Source organism: Pezoporus flaviventris, unplaced genomic scaffold, assembly GCF_033815535.1.
Source record: "Pezoporus flaviventris isolate CSIRO_AGI_PZ_B2104156 unplaced genomic scaffold, CSIRO_AGI_Pfla_v1 ptg000036l, whole genome shotgun sequence".
NCBI lineage: Eukaryota > Metazoa > Chordata > Aves > Psittaciformes > Psittacidae > Pezoporus > Pezoporus flaviventris.
This window is the reverse complement of record NW_026892584.1, coordinates 10,704,711-10,720,491: the sequence shown is the minus strand read 5'-3', so window position 1 is coordinate 10,720,491 and position 15,781 is coordinate 10,704,711. Positions and strand designations below refer to the sequence as shown.

General features: G+C 37.8%; 2 protein-coding genes across 2 annotated transcripts in view; one reads left to right on the top strand and one right to left on the bottom strand.

The window, feature by feature from the left end:
- The window catches only part of TRPM5 (transient receptor potential cation channel subfamily M member 5), a 39,789-nt gene extending 24,949 nt beyond the window's left edge, over positions 1–14,840 (bottom strand). The window contains exons 1-9 of the mRNA XM_061463104.1: positions 14,724–14,840; positions 13,554–13,734; positions 11,837–12,003; positions 8,637–8,817; positions 6,752–6,816; positions 4,722–4,913; positions 3,314–3,416; positions 2,360–2,478; positions 1,386–1,736 (exon numbers count right to left, since the gene is read on the bottom strand). Of these exons, the coding sequence (XP_061319088.1) occupies positions 1,386–1,736; positions 2,360–2,478; positions 3,314–3,416; positions 4,722–4,913; positions 6,752–6,816; positions 8,637–8,817; positions 11,837–12,003; positions 13,554–13,734; positions 14,724–14,840 (1,476 nt within the window). The remainder of the gene's footprint in view (positions 1–1,385; positions 1,737–2,359; positions 2,479–3,313; positions 3,417–4,721; positions 4,914–6,751; positions 6,817–8,636; positions 8,818–11,836; positions 12,004–13,553; positions 13,735–14,723) is intronic.
- Positions 1–15,781, top strand: part of KCNQ1 (potassium voltage-gated channel subfamily Q member 1) — a 402,777-nt gene that overhangs the window by 2,164 nt on the left and 384,832 nt on the right. The gene's annotated exons all lie outside the window — the stretch shown is intronic.

The following is a 15,781-nucleotide window of genomic DNA, read 5'->3' as shown; positions in this document are numbered from 1 at the left end:
CATGAGTCTTTGTAATCACTAGTTCCTTTCTGCTCTCAGTGGTAACAGGATTGAGCCACTGGTGGCAACCATTGAAAGAAGCTTCAAAACTAAACCAGCTAGTAGGCAGGGTGATCTAGTATCTGAATTGGGCCTTATTTATAGCACTTGGATTTAGGTCACTTACTGCCCAAGCCACACAGGTCAGCCAGATTTCGGGAGCAAACTTTTATTCCTGTAGAATTTGTGAGTCTGCTTAATGACTTCAAAGGTATTGCCCCAAATTCTGAACAAAGAAATCCTGACTAGATTCAAAGTTAGCTTTTCTCATTGATTTAGCTAGGCTTTATCAAAGCAAAAGTGAGTGAAGCTCTTGAGTGAGAATTTTTTTTAAACTTTTTTTTTTAATTTAACTAGTGTTAAGATTAAGCTAGAACTTGACAAATACCCAAAGGTTTAATTGTTTAGTTTGTTTAGAACTCTGGTCTTAATGAGATTTCTCTACATGTTTCTGTTTTTAAATCATTTGCCCAAACTGATTTCCAATGATCTTGCAAAAACTTTGGTGCTTAAGAGTTTCAATGTTAAGTACACTGTCAAAATGCAAAAACGGTAAAACTGTTGCACAGTTGTGGACAGTGTACCATCCCTTTCTACAGTGCTATCCACCACATGTTATCCTTGTCATGTGCTGGCCAGGGTGCTGATCAGGGTGCTTGCCAGGGCCATTTCACACAATTGTTCTTATTTTTGGCTATGTGTTATGTTACTCAATAATGAAGCTATAATAATCTAAAGGCAAATATCACGTACTGCATAGTCTATTCCTGCTTGTCTTTTTCCTAGAAAATGCTATCTTTCAGATACGTCTGCTTGAGGTTCTGTATGAGAAATGCAGACTGCCATTTTAAGGTCCAATTACTTCTTAGTAAATGTAACTGTCGTTTTGTATTCCCCATATATCTTTCATTGAAATTATTCTTATGTATGTGGGAGTTGTAAGATCAACAAAATTCTCCACATGCAAGGTGTTAGAATGATGGACCGTTTGTGGAAGTTGTACTAGAAGAGCGTGAGATACAGGTGCCTCTGCAGATCCTGAAACGGAGGCTGTATCTCAGCACTAGTTCAAGGTACAGAAAAACCTTGCATAAAATCCCACTTGCAAAGGAGGAGAAAGAGGAATCACAGTCTTATAGATTACTTTATTTTCCTTTTAAATTTTGCAAAGAAAAAGATCATACCATTTTAGTTGTAATAATAATGAGCTGAAAAAGGAATGAGAAAAAGTGCCGGATTGTCTCATCTTCCCTTTCCTTCCCTACCCACAAAGGCCTGACCTAGCTAAAACTTTTCAAGTTCTAATTGCAGAGGATCAAGCCTATGATAGAAAGTTGTAACTTTACCGATTTCTTCTTGCCTCCATATCTGGGGTCTTGATAGAAACCTTTGCATGCATCATGAAGAAAATCCTTGAGAACTCTAGAGACTTCGCTGAGAGTGAAGAGTGGGCAGTTCTCCCTCTGCTCCTTATGATGTTGGCCAGTGAGGCCTGTCAAGGTCAGCTTGCTTTCTTCATGTTTCTTTAGGAGAAGTTCATAGAGGAGACATTTCTGAGAAATGGAACAGTAGAGCCTCTGCAGACGACTATATGTCAGGAATTCGGATATGTTAGCCCCATTCTCAATAAATAATTTTACAAATTCTGGTTTGTCATTGACCAGAGCATCCATCATCACTTCTTCCAGGTCACAGGACTAGATTGAGGAAGGGGAAAAATAAAAAAGATTTTTTTTTGATAATCATGGATGGGAAGAGGAGGGAGGTAAGATTCAACATGAGGACATGTACATGTTGTCTTCCACCAGTCAGCAGTGGGTAGAAGAAGAGAGGTAAAACTCTCTTATTTCTCTGTGACAAAATGTCTGTGTAAGCATTAATGTTAAAACTTGAACACAAATAGCATGCTGTGAGAGTTGTGGTGATCTTAGGTGTTAACTGCTCTGGGTATTTATACAGCAGCTGGAAACAGTGATGTTCTTCCTACGATCTTCTAACAGTAATATCTGCATGTTGCTTTTACTTTGCAAACTCAGGTTTGTTTGATTTAAACATTTGTACAGAAGAGGTGGGAGGGAGATTCTTGCCCCCAAAGTGTTCAAGAAAGGGACCATGTCCACTGAATTATTTCTCTGTCTTTAGCCATTTTCATATAAAGGACCAGAAAGACAAACAGCCTAAGAAAGCATACTACCACTGCTGAATCTTTTCATGGAGAATGCAGGTAGTGTTAAAAACTGAAGCTTTCTATTAGGATGTTTGTGTCCTGTATACATTGGATTATACACTGTTTGTCCTCTAAGACAATAAAACCTGGTACCTTCCACTCCACGTCACCATTGAATATTTCACTTTTAGCAATGTCCACTCTATTCCAGGCCACTGCCAGCTTCAATTCATCCAGGTACTCCTGAGGCTCCTGACTGTGACTTTTACAGGCTGGCAAAAATAGAAAATGCAAATAAACCCAGTACTTTACAGCAGTTCTGTTTAATTTAATATAGCATTGGTAATTTGATTAGCAATACAAGCTCTCCTTCAGCTACGGTTGCCTAAACAGGAACTCTTCACAGCATTTCCCCCAACTTAAGAAATATTAATATTAAAAATATTAATTTTTGTTAGATTAATTCTCTATTAAAACACTAAATGTTTTTAGGATTTTGAGAGCGATCCAGGCCTGCAGAACCTGCAGAAAGTGTGGGAACAGGACTGGCTATTGGTTTTGTCTTGTTTCAATTAGGACATTTGGAATAGAATGTCACCATTGGTTCCTTCCCTCCCCCACTTAAATTTAGGGGAAATGGATTGTTTCTGGAACTAAGGTCACTGAAGTATATTTGTCTTTTTTTTTTTTTTTTTTTTTTTGAGGAGAAGGGTTGGGGGGTAGGGGAGGTTGTAGCTTTTGGGTGGTTTTGTTTTTGAGGGGGAGGTTGGGGAGGTGTTTTGGTGGGCTTTTTCTTTGGGGGGGTGTTTTTCAGTGGTTCAGCTCTTCTGGAACCTCTACTACTAAGAGAAGCAAGTAGTGAAATAAAGGAGCAATTAGAATAGCACTATACAATAGCATGAGATTAAAATGTGAGCACTGTTTTAAAGCAAGCTTACAGAGAGTTATGGTAACCATCCCAATCAATCTGTCAATAAGCAAACAGAAGAACTCTGCATCAGAAATTAATTCTGATCCAACAGCCAACTGAACTTGCTCTAGACATGAAAAACATTTATGGTATAGAGAAAGACAAGTATTACACTCTGCTGTGTCTATTGTTCTTACCTTTTACTAAAGCTTTTAAAATGACCGTGTCTAGTTCTTCTGAACCATCTTGCTCAAAGTTGTGCAAAGTTAAAAGATTTTGGTGGGAAATAATGTTCTGAATCTACTGGGAGATGAAAAAAACACTTTTATGTGTTGTCCTACTTCTGTATATTAATGCCTAAGAGCCCATGCGGTATTTCACAAAAACTTCTAATTGTAATGCTGAGGTTTGGCAAGAAGACAAGCATTATTAGTTTCCTATTTATAAATAATTCCCAGGGCAAGAAGAAGTAATTGACTTTTTCAAAATGACCTAGCAGGATGGGAGGAACCAAACTTGGATATACTGAGAACCAGAGCAGTTCTTTAATTAAAAGATCCTTCCTTAACTCACATTCTTATTTGACTCATAGTCATCCTGTGGCCAGCCTACCGCTACTTTTGTTTTACCTTTTCCTGCTTTGACATTTAAGTTTTGCTTTCAGAGTTGTTTATTTAAAAGCATAGTCCCCAAATCTTCTTTGAGTAAGTCATCAAATATTGATATATACAATACTCTTTTTCTTCTGCTTCTCTATTTATTGAGTTTTCTTTCTAGCAGTGCAGCTGCACTGAGACTTTGTGAGCATCTGGCAATATTGCTTCTAGGTGCCCTTCCACCCTCTTGCGTTAGTAATTTGGAAAAGTGCTCCCTAATGGAATTAATATGTGCAGCTTTTAGAGTTCAGATTTATGGCAGGAATTGCAAAGAATAAGTAGTGGATCATGTGAAGTGGACTTGGTTTATCTCAGAGACACAGAGAGCTCTTTAATTTTCACATACAGACAATCTCAAAGTGGTGGTAGTGTTGGGCTTTTTTGTTTCCTAAACACTTGCTGGTTCAAGTCTAGCAAGTGTGCCTCAAGACAGAGTTAGGAAAAATCTGTGAATCTGGGTGTTCTTTCTTTTCTTTAAGAACATGCATAACTGCCAATAGATGGGATAATTTCTAAACACCCTTCATTCATTTTAATCTATTAGTGCTTATCCACAACTAAGTTTCCATTTAACAGCTGTAAATCATGAATTAGGTCTCTTCTGTTACAGCTGCACAAGCTCCACAGCTGTGGAGTATAAATAATGCTTCATGTCCTCCAGGACTGTGGGGTTCCTCGGTGCTGGCTATGACTTGAGGAAATAACTAAGGAAGGACAGAGCCCTATGTGTTCAGCTGAATCATTAGAACAAAGTAGTTTCTACAATCAGCTGAGCACTTGCTTTTCATGTTAGAGAGGTATTCTATGACACTAGTGTCAAAGCACTGGAGTCCTCCAAACTTCTGGGCAGCTAATTGTCAAACCTGCACTGAATGGACTTCTGAACCTAGAAATGGTTAGAGAGAACTTGTGAACATGATGTACATAATTATCAAACATATGATCTCACTGTTGCTGTCCATTGGAGAATGTCCTTCCACAGGAAGCTTTTTGAAGGGAATTTCTCCTTAAATTGCTTTTCAACAGCTTTTGGCATGACAATCTGTGGGTCATTCATGAATGCAGCTAAGATGTCAGCTGTACCTCCAGACCCAGTTAAGATAAGCCAGGGAGCAGAATTTTCCAGACTGCTGCACATTCTCTGTAGTTTAAAAAGTATATTTTTAGAATTCATATATGGAAAGAAAATGTTATTAAAAATAAGGATTTCTTGCACACTAAGAATAAATGCATACCTAGACCAGGTTCACTATGGCATCACTCCAGACTCTCTAAGCTATCAGGAGTTTTCTAACTCTGTAGCAGGTCGTCCATGGCTATACTGCTTTTGTGACACAACTGAGTGGCTAAACAACCTGATTTGGACAAACAGTACATAAAACTTCCTTATCCTTGACTTCTTCCCTTCCTCCCTCTCCCCTACAGTTTGCGTTTCAGCGTAGTCAAGAGGAGCACTACACAGATATCCTCCAGCAGGCTCTTCTGACTGCTTAACCTGGTTATACATTCTAAAAATTGGGAATTTGCCTGTGTGAATACAACACTGAGCCACAGAAAAAAAAGCACGGAAGCACAGCAGCTGCAAGAGTTAAAGGCTGATAACTCTATTGCTTGTGCAATTAGAAGGAGTCAGGCAGGTTGCAGAGAGGGAAGCAGAGGCCGTGGTATCATAATTGCAACAATGAGTATTGCTGCCAATTTCATAACTCTGGAGTATTTTTTACTCCAGAATTATGCAAGAAGTTAATGAGAGTTTAAGAATCTAATTATTGACTTTCTTGTTGTATAGGGTTTGTTTAGTGTTTTGTTTTTAACAGCTGTTGTAGTCCTTGATGTGTATTATCCAATTTCAATTTAAGAAATTGATATCCTAAAAAAGTGCAATCGGTTATCCATTCCCAGCATGTGTAAATTCTGGGCTCCAGCCAGTCACCTTTGGTTTCCAAGTCACTTTCATTGTTCTTTACAACTTTGAAAAGAAGATTATAGCTTGTAATATGTGATTTTTCAACACCCAAAATACAGAAAACACTGCTGTATTTAGCTTAGAAGAAAAGCTCAAGAGGTAACATAATCTTTGTGTAAACAGTGAGATTCCTAATAACAGTGTATGTTTTAGTCAAGCTGACAAAGATCTGACAAGATACAGGACCGGAAACTGAAACTAGGAAACATCAGCAGAAATCAGTCATTCTGAAAGAGGTTACCAGCTTGCGTGGCAGAGTCTCATCATTTGGAAAGTTTAAATTATGGTTAAACATCTCTCTGAAAGTACTGTATTCCTTTTCATCTGAGAATATCATCTAAAAAAAGCTATGCGGATGTACAAGCTGCTACAAAGGAGTAAAATAAAATACCAGTAAGAATGAAATAGAAATCAAAGAGTATTTCCTAGTTAATAGGTTCTTTATGTTGTAGAACTACTCAGGGAAAAAAATCAAAACTGATCCTTCACTGGAGAAGGTATAGAATTGTTAACAGGTATCACTTGAGTCTTCTATCCTGCAATGTACTTTTGCTCGGTGGAACTAGGATACTATAGTTTTAAATGGCATATCTGGCAAATGTGGTCTTATACTTCGTCTGTGCTCTGTGACAGTGGTCTCACTGTTGCTGGACATCAGTGAATGATTAATCTTTTTTTGTAGGTGGTCTTGAGTAATAGCACAGTGATTCTCTCTCACTAAATCTGGATATGGCTTCTGTGGGTTTGTTTTGGTTTTAGATTTCTTATTTTCACTGTATAAGCTGGCAATGGAAGCTTTAATGGTCAGCTGGTGCCTATTTGAAAAGAAGTATTTCTCCCAAACAAATGCTGGCAAATTTAATATTAACAGAACTCAGCTCACAATGGTGTATAGATTTGAATTTTGACTTTATGGAAAGTGCCAGTACATGTGTTTGTCATCCATCAAAATTTCCTGTTAATTAGTCAGCACAAGTTAATTTATTTTTCTAAAGTTACAAATGGCTACTTACCTCGAGTGTGCCGGGTCCTCCATTTACCAGTAAGCAAAGCACAGGAATCTCAATACTACCTGTTCCTGTAAAACAGATGGTTTAATTTTTAAAAGGTTAACAACTTTAACAAAACTATTGTGGTTTTGCTGACCCTTTGAAAGTATTTCTCTTGTTATATGCTGTTCTGGCACCTACCAGAACATGAGCCTGCAGAAGGCAGGCAACTGCAGAAGCAAGTAGCAAAGGAAGAGAATAAATAACACTATGACTTAGCAGATCAAGTCCTAGTCTAAGATTCAGGACGTAGGCACCTTCTTTGCCTTGGATGTCTTGCATGATTCCTGGCAAGCAGTCCATTTGGTTCTCAACTCAGTACACTTGAGCTGCAAAATAGAGATACTGGCACTTCTGTGTGTCATAGCACTGTTGACTTCTTTGTTTATTTACCGCAAGGTGATCAATAGTGGAATAATGGAGCTGCATTAGGGTGCAAGATAAGATTGTTAAGTCTTCAGAAAGGCAGCTACCATTATTAAGATATATTTAGAGATAAAAAGCTGTCAGTTTGTCCCAGATGTAATACATGTGCCTTGCATGTGCAGCAAGGTGTAGTGAAATCTGAGAGAAAAGCCTGATAAAAGGAGGATTTAAAAAATTGAAGAGGCTGATTATGTAGACCAGTTAGGATGAGATGAGTCAGATACAGAGTATGTGTTTCCTATCAACTCTTATTACTCTGCTTAAACAGTTTATAATTTCATTCAGCACAGTCTAATGTGGTCATTAGTACTAACAATCTTATACATTGAAAAGAAATGCTAATGAAATATTTAACATGTCATGGCAGCAGGGGAAGAAACAACATAAGCATCCCTGTGCTTAACCACACAGAGGGACCCACTAAATGGTTTGTACTGTAAATGCTGAACTCTGTAACCTGAAGGTGACTACAGATTGGCCTAAAAGAGCTCAATCAAAATGGCAGCATTATGAAATGAATGCTGCTTTCAGTTGGAAGATAAATGGCATTTGGTTCAAACAATTTTTTGATGTTTCCCTTTGTTGGCCCCTTTGTAGAGCACTGTACAGATTGACACTTACTATTTGTATCTGTTGTGGGATGACTACAGAGATAAGGTAGAACTGAGCTATAGCCAGGACATGATTGGCAAGTAAATTAATTGTTTTAGTGAATGGCATAGCAGTGCCATTTCTCAGTAAGGTGATGTTCTAGTTTGAAGAGTGACCTCTATGACAATAGGTTTCTCCAGATGTTTATGGCTTCAGATATTCTTCATTTACCATAAAGTTAGATAAAATTTAGCTGGAGGAGGGGTAGGGGGTGTGGATTCTGACTTTATGGTGGGAAGGTGGGAAGTCCTTAATTGCAAAGAATATTCAGCATATCAAATATTTCCTCTGAATAACCTCTTGGTATTCTTTGAAATAGGGAAATTCTACTTGACCTTATTAAAGTGTTTTACTTCAGCAAAGTCACATAGCTTTGCTGAGCTTGAATATAAATGAGCTTAAATCAACGACTTTTGTGTATATAAGATACCACCAAATTTAGTATGTTCCAGAGGAATATTTGTCAAATGAATCAGCATTTTCTGACAGAAAATTGTTCCACTGAGACTCGTTCAGTCAGATTTGGTTTGCAAGCACAATGAGGCTACTTTCTAATTCTCAGGATTTTTGGTTTAAAAAGCAGCTTTCTCAACTTCAGAAGTCACTTTAGTTCCGCCTCTTATGTAATGACAAATGTGTTTACTTGATCTTATCTATGTAGATGATTGTCTAATTTCAGAATTGGTTTTGCCTTTGTTAAGGTTGAGGCCCACAAGTATAACTGTAACATCAGTATTATTCAAGTTAGCACAACTATATAGAGTCTACTTACCACCATACCCAGTACGCTGCTCTGAAATATGTTTTTCCAAGGTGAGACGTAGCTGAGTAGTTGCATCTGGCTCATCTGGTATTGTGTGATCCACCAAAATAAAATGGGAATGGTTGTGGTCCAGGGAATACGATGGGCCTTGGATATTATCATCTGATTGGTAGAGTACAAGACTCTCATTCTAGAGAGAGAAGGAGAGATGTTAGTGTTCCCTGCAAAATACAGTCCATAGTTTTATGTGCTTTATCTCCATTTTTGTGTTGTGTGTGTCAGGAGACAGCACACCATCTTTGAGACACTTGACTCTTGAAAAGGGTAAAAAAGGAGAATGTGTTCCTTCTGAAAGGTGACAGGACTGAAAGCTGAATTCCTTGAAGTTTGCCTTTTGGGCTCTGCAAAATACAGTGATATTGGTTATCATCTCTGGAGCACAGACATTCATCCAGAGGTTTTGGAAATGTTTGTTGGACAAATGGAAAGGGGCATGTGACCCCACAACTGTGGATGAAGCTGTAATGCCTCTGAGGGCTAAAGTCTCAGCTGGTATAAACAGGGCAGACCTACTCATTTCAGTAGCCCAATAGGTAAGTTAGCCTGCTGTGTGTCCATATGAATTTAAATGCAGCTTTATTTAACTGACAAATCTAATTTACACTTTGGAAATTGCATCCTAAAAAAGTGAGTGACAGGAAGACATTAGGAAAGTGCAGTCTTACTATTTTTTTTTTTTGGGTGAGGGGTGTTACATCTTGAAATAATTTATTCATTAATTTTTGCATAACATCACGGTCTGGGTAAAACAGAACCTCTGTTGTAGTCTTCTAAGGATTATGCTACATATGATCTTAGGATTGTGCTACACACACCATTTTCAAGCTCCTCTTACTTCTATGATAATCTTTCTGTCCCACTGTTGCATGTTCACTTTGATATACCATTCCTAACAGCAAGCCAGGCTGTACATGCCTTGTTGTTATTCTTTTTCATCTTCATGTCCTGTTGCAAGTAAGCCAAATTAAAGCAATTGTTTAAAATCTGCATTTCCTTCTATTATGCTTCTTTTCCGACTCCTGCAGCCTTTGGGTTATGCAGGTTCTTCTCCACAGCCAAGGCTAAGGCTGATGTTGGAGAGGAAATAAATATATCACCAGGAGCTCATAGCAGCACTAATAATGCACAAAACCATAAAGTAACCCAGCAGGACAAGTTCCTTCATGCTGTGGGTGGAAGAGTTGAGCATGCTGCATAGCATGCCCCTAAGTGGCTTTCTGAAATGAAGCTGCATATAGTCATGCTGGAGAAGGGAAGTATCCTTCAAAGCAACATGAAAAAGGCTATAATCAGGCATGTTCTTTATGGCTTCTTTCCTTGTCAGCAGTTCTGGGAAAAGTGTGGCCATCAGAAGCTGTCCCAGGAAAAATTTCATGTCCTTTACAAACAGCAAGTGCCACAGATTTCTTTTACCTTCTTTCTCTGTTTCTCATTTGTTAGGGCAAGCTTCTTGACTATCTATTTGTCTTCAGGTTTTGTTTTGACAGAGGGTGTGCATATATGTTGCTGCCTTGTAAAATAAAGCCTACTTGAAAAAGATCTGGACTTTGATTAGAACCTGGAGGTATAACAGCTGTTTAACAAAGGCCCTCAGGGATTTTCATGTTTATTCTCTGAAAATGTGGAAGTGATTTTTCAATAATGTTTAAAGTATACCATTAACACAGAAGAGATGTGAAGGATATGCTGACTTCAGGGCTTGTTCTTCTCCTTGGTAGTGTGGATTGTTAGCTCTATTTTATAAAACAAGCTGCTTGTGTTAATGCCAAGTATGAAGACAACTGGGTTTAGATCAACATCCTTGTCTATAGTTCCTTTGTCATAAAGTTACTGACTAAAATCAGAATTTCTTTGGGTGGAAGCAGTGCCAGAAGTCACAGTGTCCTACATGAAATATTCCTTGACAAAGAATTTGGCCTTTAGCTAAAGGAGTGAAAATGCAATATAAAGATTGGTGCACTTGCTTTGTAGCTGCTGATTTGGAAAGATCCAGGTACATTTCAACCACTTAGCCTGGGAAACAGGTGAAATAGTTTGCATTTGCCAAAGCAACTGAACAAAATTCATGAATGTAACAAACCAAAACCTCTCCTCTGTGGCCCTTTTGGACTAGTTCAGCCTCACAAATAGGTTGAAGTCTTCCAGCTACAAAGTCCCACCTGCTAAAGCACAGAAGCTGTCCTCGGCAAAAAGAATGGAGAAAGGGGAAACCAAGTGACTATTAATAAATTGCTGATAGTATCTGGCAGTCCCCAGCTGCTAGCTGGTACTTGCTAGCCTGTCTGAGAGAAGAACCAGGTGCGAGTTTAAAGGCCTGTGTGTATCATTTGTTTCTTAGTTTCTGCAGGGAAGTAAAACAGCACAGAGGAACTATCATTCATTGCCGTTACACACCTACTTCATTGTTATAATATTCTGCTTAGGACAGACCATATAAGCAGTGACAAGAAGGTCATGCCATAATTTTGTTTTCTGCACCTGCAGGTCAATTCAGCATCAACTTGTCTTGACATTTTCAGCAAACGTGTTGTTGGGTGAGGTTTTTTATTTGTGTGTTTGTTCTTAGCTTTTTTTGTCACCCTGAACTTAGATTGCTTTCACATGAATTGTGAAGTCCCTAGAGTTCCCAATAATTAGATTAAATCCTCCATGACTAGCATTTCTGGCCTGGTGTGTTGAACAAGTTTTTGCATATTAGATACCAGTTCAATGGCTAGTTAAGAAAATTTGGTCTTGTAATATTTATGGCTTGTATTCTGTAGCAGAAAATATACTTTTTACAGTATTTATGAAGCTTGGAGTAAGTGCTTTTGTGGTAAGTGGACAAGGGAAAAAAATATTAAAGGTGCCTTATGATGCATGATGTTTTTCCTGTCATTAATCCTGCTCTCGTGGCTGAGCTTGTATCTAATACTGTCACCTACTGGATACTTGCAGAATTGCTGCGAAGTATACTGAGCGGAGAGCGCACAGAAGACTTTTAACTGCTCATCTTCCTCGTTTTCTCTTTTCCCGCCAAACACACTCTAAACCTCCACTTTTGTTTTTAAGTTAGATCAATGTTGTTCTGCCTATTACTTCCACATTTTTTGAAGGTGCTGCTTACTTCTGGACAGTCCTGTCTCATGAGTAGAATAAGTGAAAAATACCTTTGTGTTGTCCAGAATTTCTCTGTGCTGAATTTTTCTCAGTGAAGTTATTCCTATGGCAATCACTCTGGCTTTGGATGAAGTACTGGCCAGTGCATGATCTCGGACTGCTTGCACTAGGCGTCTTGTTATTCCTACACGTAAAGCATTGGTAAAAATCCAGGCACCTGAAATCAAAAATGGTTAGATACTTTCTTTAAAATACAACATGTTTGTGTGTCAAGTAACATTAATTGGAGTAATGGATTTAAGGTTTTTTTTTCCAGGTAGATAAACTGTAGACAGGTCTTGATGGACTGTAACTTCTGGAATTAAATACATAAAAAGAATGTAAGACTTTAAAAAGGAAAATAAGATATTATATGCCCAAGCAAACATGCTTCACATATCATGTGATACAATATTGACATCTTTACTCCGATGTCAATGTGCCACCAAGAATGCTGCGTCTGGTCTAGTGTCACTTACTGTCTAAATCTGAGCAGAAATATCACTACACAAAGCAGGTCTGCTTGTTGCATAAGGAACATCAAAGGGACAGGATAGAGGAAGCTGTTGGCTTGAACTGAGGACTCAGTCCCAGTAGTAGAACTGGTAGCAGAAGAGCTTGTCTATAACCTGTCTAAAATGGTGTTCTCATGTTCTTCTTTTTGTGTGTTGGACAGTGAATTCAATAGAATTATTCTGCAGAATTTACAACAGTATTGTTATGGTGACAAAGAATTTTGGAGAACCCTATGTAAATAGCTAACCAACCTCTTTCAGATGTGTAAGGAACTGGAGATCTTGATGCTGTCCAGTCTTAAGTCTTGAAGGCAAATGGAGATAGAGAGTATCTGCACGGTATAGAAGTACCAAAAAGGGCTTTAATGCTAGGCTGTTTCATTACAAAAAGTGAAACAGTCTTACCTGGACCAGTGAAGCTGAACCAAGAGCTTGTTGTAAAATTATTACAGATATTTTTACTTAATTTTGCAGATAATTTTTTTGTTCTAATTTTACAGGGAAAAAAAGATGTAATCTTAAATGAAAACACTTCTGTGCATGTGCCCAGACATTAATTGTCTTCGTTTTGGTTTTAAATGTTTTTCACTACTCTTCTAATTTTTGTGAACAGCCAGGGAGAAAGTGAGCTGGTTTGTTTTATGTTATATATTACCAAAGTCTTTTTGTTTAATCTTGAGTCTGATCTTACACTATTTTACTAATGAAGTTTGTTCAACTCTTAGATTTTTAAGAAAATAATCTTCAAAAAAAAACCTGTTGTAACATGATTTTGACTGGTACCTAAAAAGTGAGAATGGGGAAAACAAGAATTATTATTTTTGACTTAAATTCACTCTTGTTGAAGTCAAATTGCTATGTGTTCTTAAGACTTATTTTGCTATGGCACCAAAGAGGGACAACATACTTGGTCCTATCTCATGCTGTCTTTCTAGTGTCATATCTGAAGGAAAACACGGTTCAGTAATTCTACACTTCAGAAATGGTTGCTTAAAGTAATTCTGTTTGAAATAACTTGCTTTTGCTATTTCTAATACAATAGTTTTCATTTTAAAAGCTATTCTAATACAGGTTGTAGGTTGAATTCAGCAAAGCCTCAAACTCCTAAAAATAATCATGTAAGAAGGCTGACTGACATTAAAAGATCACCGGATGCTAGGTGTGAGACTCCAACAGGAATATAAATTGCTTCTTTAAAGTCTAAAGCACTAACCTGTGCTTTGAGCTGCCTTTATAAGTCCTTTTTTTAAGGTGTCCCATAGCCAAGGCTTCACCTGGAAATTTTCTTCTTCCCCTGCTAAAGAGATGACCAAATTGGGAGCAGGTAGTTTCCATTTGTTGAGCATAACTTCGAATATAATTCCAGGATGAATGGTATTTGGGACCTTAATAAACTTCAATAAACAAAACAAAAAACACTGAGTAACAATGGGACAGACAGTAGGATACAGTAGAGGTATTGTTCATACTGAATGCAGAGGGAAATTTAAAATCAACTTGATTATTTAAGGAAAATTTGAACAATTTATTTGGACATGACCTGACAGAGAAATAAATACTAGGATGAATTTAGCAGGCTTCTGAACAAATCCACTAATTTGGACAGTTTGATGGGTTAATTCCCTGTTGCAGACTGACAAATTGCACTCTCCTTTAATGCTGCTATTCCTCTTGAACTGCTTTCAGTTCCATGGCAGCCTAGCAAAGCCAAAAAATTTCTTGGGTGTTTCTTGTTGCTGCACTAGCTGAAATATTTGCCTGATTTCATGTCTGTTTTCCAAGGACATGTTACGTGAATCTGTTGCTTCTACCTGTTTTGTAAATATTTCAGCTTTGTGCTTAAGACTTTATAATGAAAAAAATCTTCAGGTAGATTTGTAATCCTACAAAATTCTTCTGCTCTAGCATCTAATGTATACAAGGAACCAGCAAGGAGGTGGGTCTGTCCATGTAAATTCCTTTTTGCATACTAGCAGAACAGAGAGGAAGACCTTTAAGGAGAGTCTTGAAACAGCTCAAAAGTATGCTTAAAATATTGAAATCCATAGGGATTAATTTGGCAGAAAGAGATTAAAACAAGGAAATAACGCAAAATGAAGGAAGCTGAGCACATAATTGATTTGTTTGGATTTTGTTAAAGAAGGAAGTGATCAACTGTACTTGTAGCATGTCAGTGCAAGTCAAGTGATTGGTTTCTGTATACTAATAGGCCTTATTTGAAATAACATTCATGTTCAGGAACTTATGGTCCCTACTTTGAATATGATGTGCCTCACACGGTGGCACATTGACCCTCACTGTTACACTTTCTTCATTTAATGCCAAGAATTAACAGCTGAACAACAGCAATAGTGTAAAGGGTTAAAACTTCTCAGTGCTGTACCTTTCCACGTTTTTTCCCAGAGGCTGTGAAGTCTATTTCTCCTGTGCAGTATGGTGGTTCTCTTTTGAAAGCTTCCTCTTTGTCACTGCTGCAGAGCTTGGTTTCCATTTCCTCCATTGAATTAGTAAGGTGGTTACCAGTAGACCAAGATGTTCACTGAGATGACAGACAACTGGAAAATGAGCTGTTCAAACTTAAGAGGCCACAAAAATTCATTAATTTACATTTAGTTGTTTTCAGACAAATATTTCATTCTTCGACTATTATGCTTATAAGGCTCAGCTGAAATTGGTGGTGTTTGTAGCAAATGTTGAACTTTATATAAAGGAGGAAGCAGATTCCACACCAAAGCTATGTAAAATAGGTTATGAAAAGGCATGAAGGGGTAAGGCTCAACTCTCATTTAGCAGACAGAAAGCTGAGTTGAAAGATCCTTCAATCCCTCCAAAGTCATGTGGGGTGTCTCAGAGCCCAAAGGTGATCTTATTTCTACAAGAAAGAAAGAGAAGCCTTAGCGACAAGCTATGCAAACAAGAACAGGTCTGTGTTAGAGTCTGAGTCATAGTTTCTTAGTGCGTTTATGCATCATGCTACTAGGACTTACATTGTCCAACGTGGACACTAAATAACTAAGTGGCGAGATTGTATTTCTCTGAAAATACTTTAGAAGCAATTTACTCCCCATCTGCTGTAGGAATAGGCTATTTATTCATAAGCCAAAGTATCTAAGGCCAAGCTGTACTCAACAAGAACATACAGTTCAAGAAGGAAGGTGGTTTTCTCTCTATGTGGTTTAGGAATGATGGTGAGTAATCTGTCCTAGAGCAAAGGTCATACAGGAAGAGCTGTGCTTCTGCATTACATAAGACCGGGAAAAGCTCTTCTTTCTTCTATATTCCACTTTGACTGAACTGATATGATTTGGAAAATACAGGTTTCAACTTGTATGCTTTATTTAGTTTCTTTTCTAAAGAAAAGCAATGAAATAGCTCTCCCTTCTGTCTTCATCAGCATATTCAAGTACTTAGTTCTTTAACAAATCCTTGTGATAGTAAACC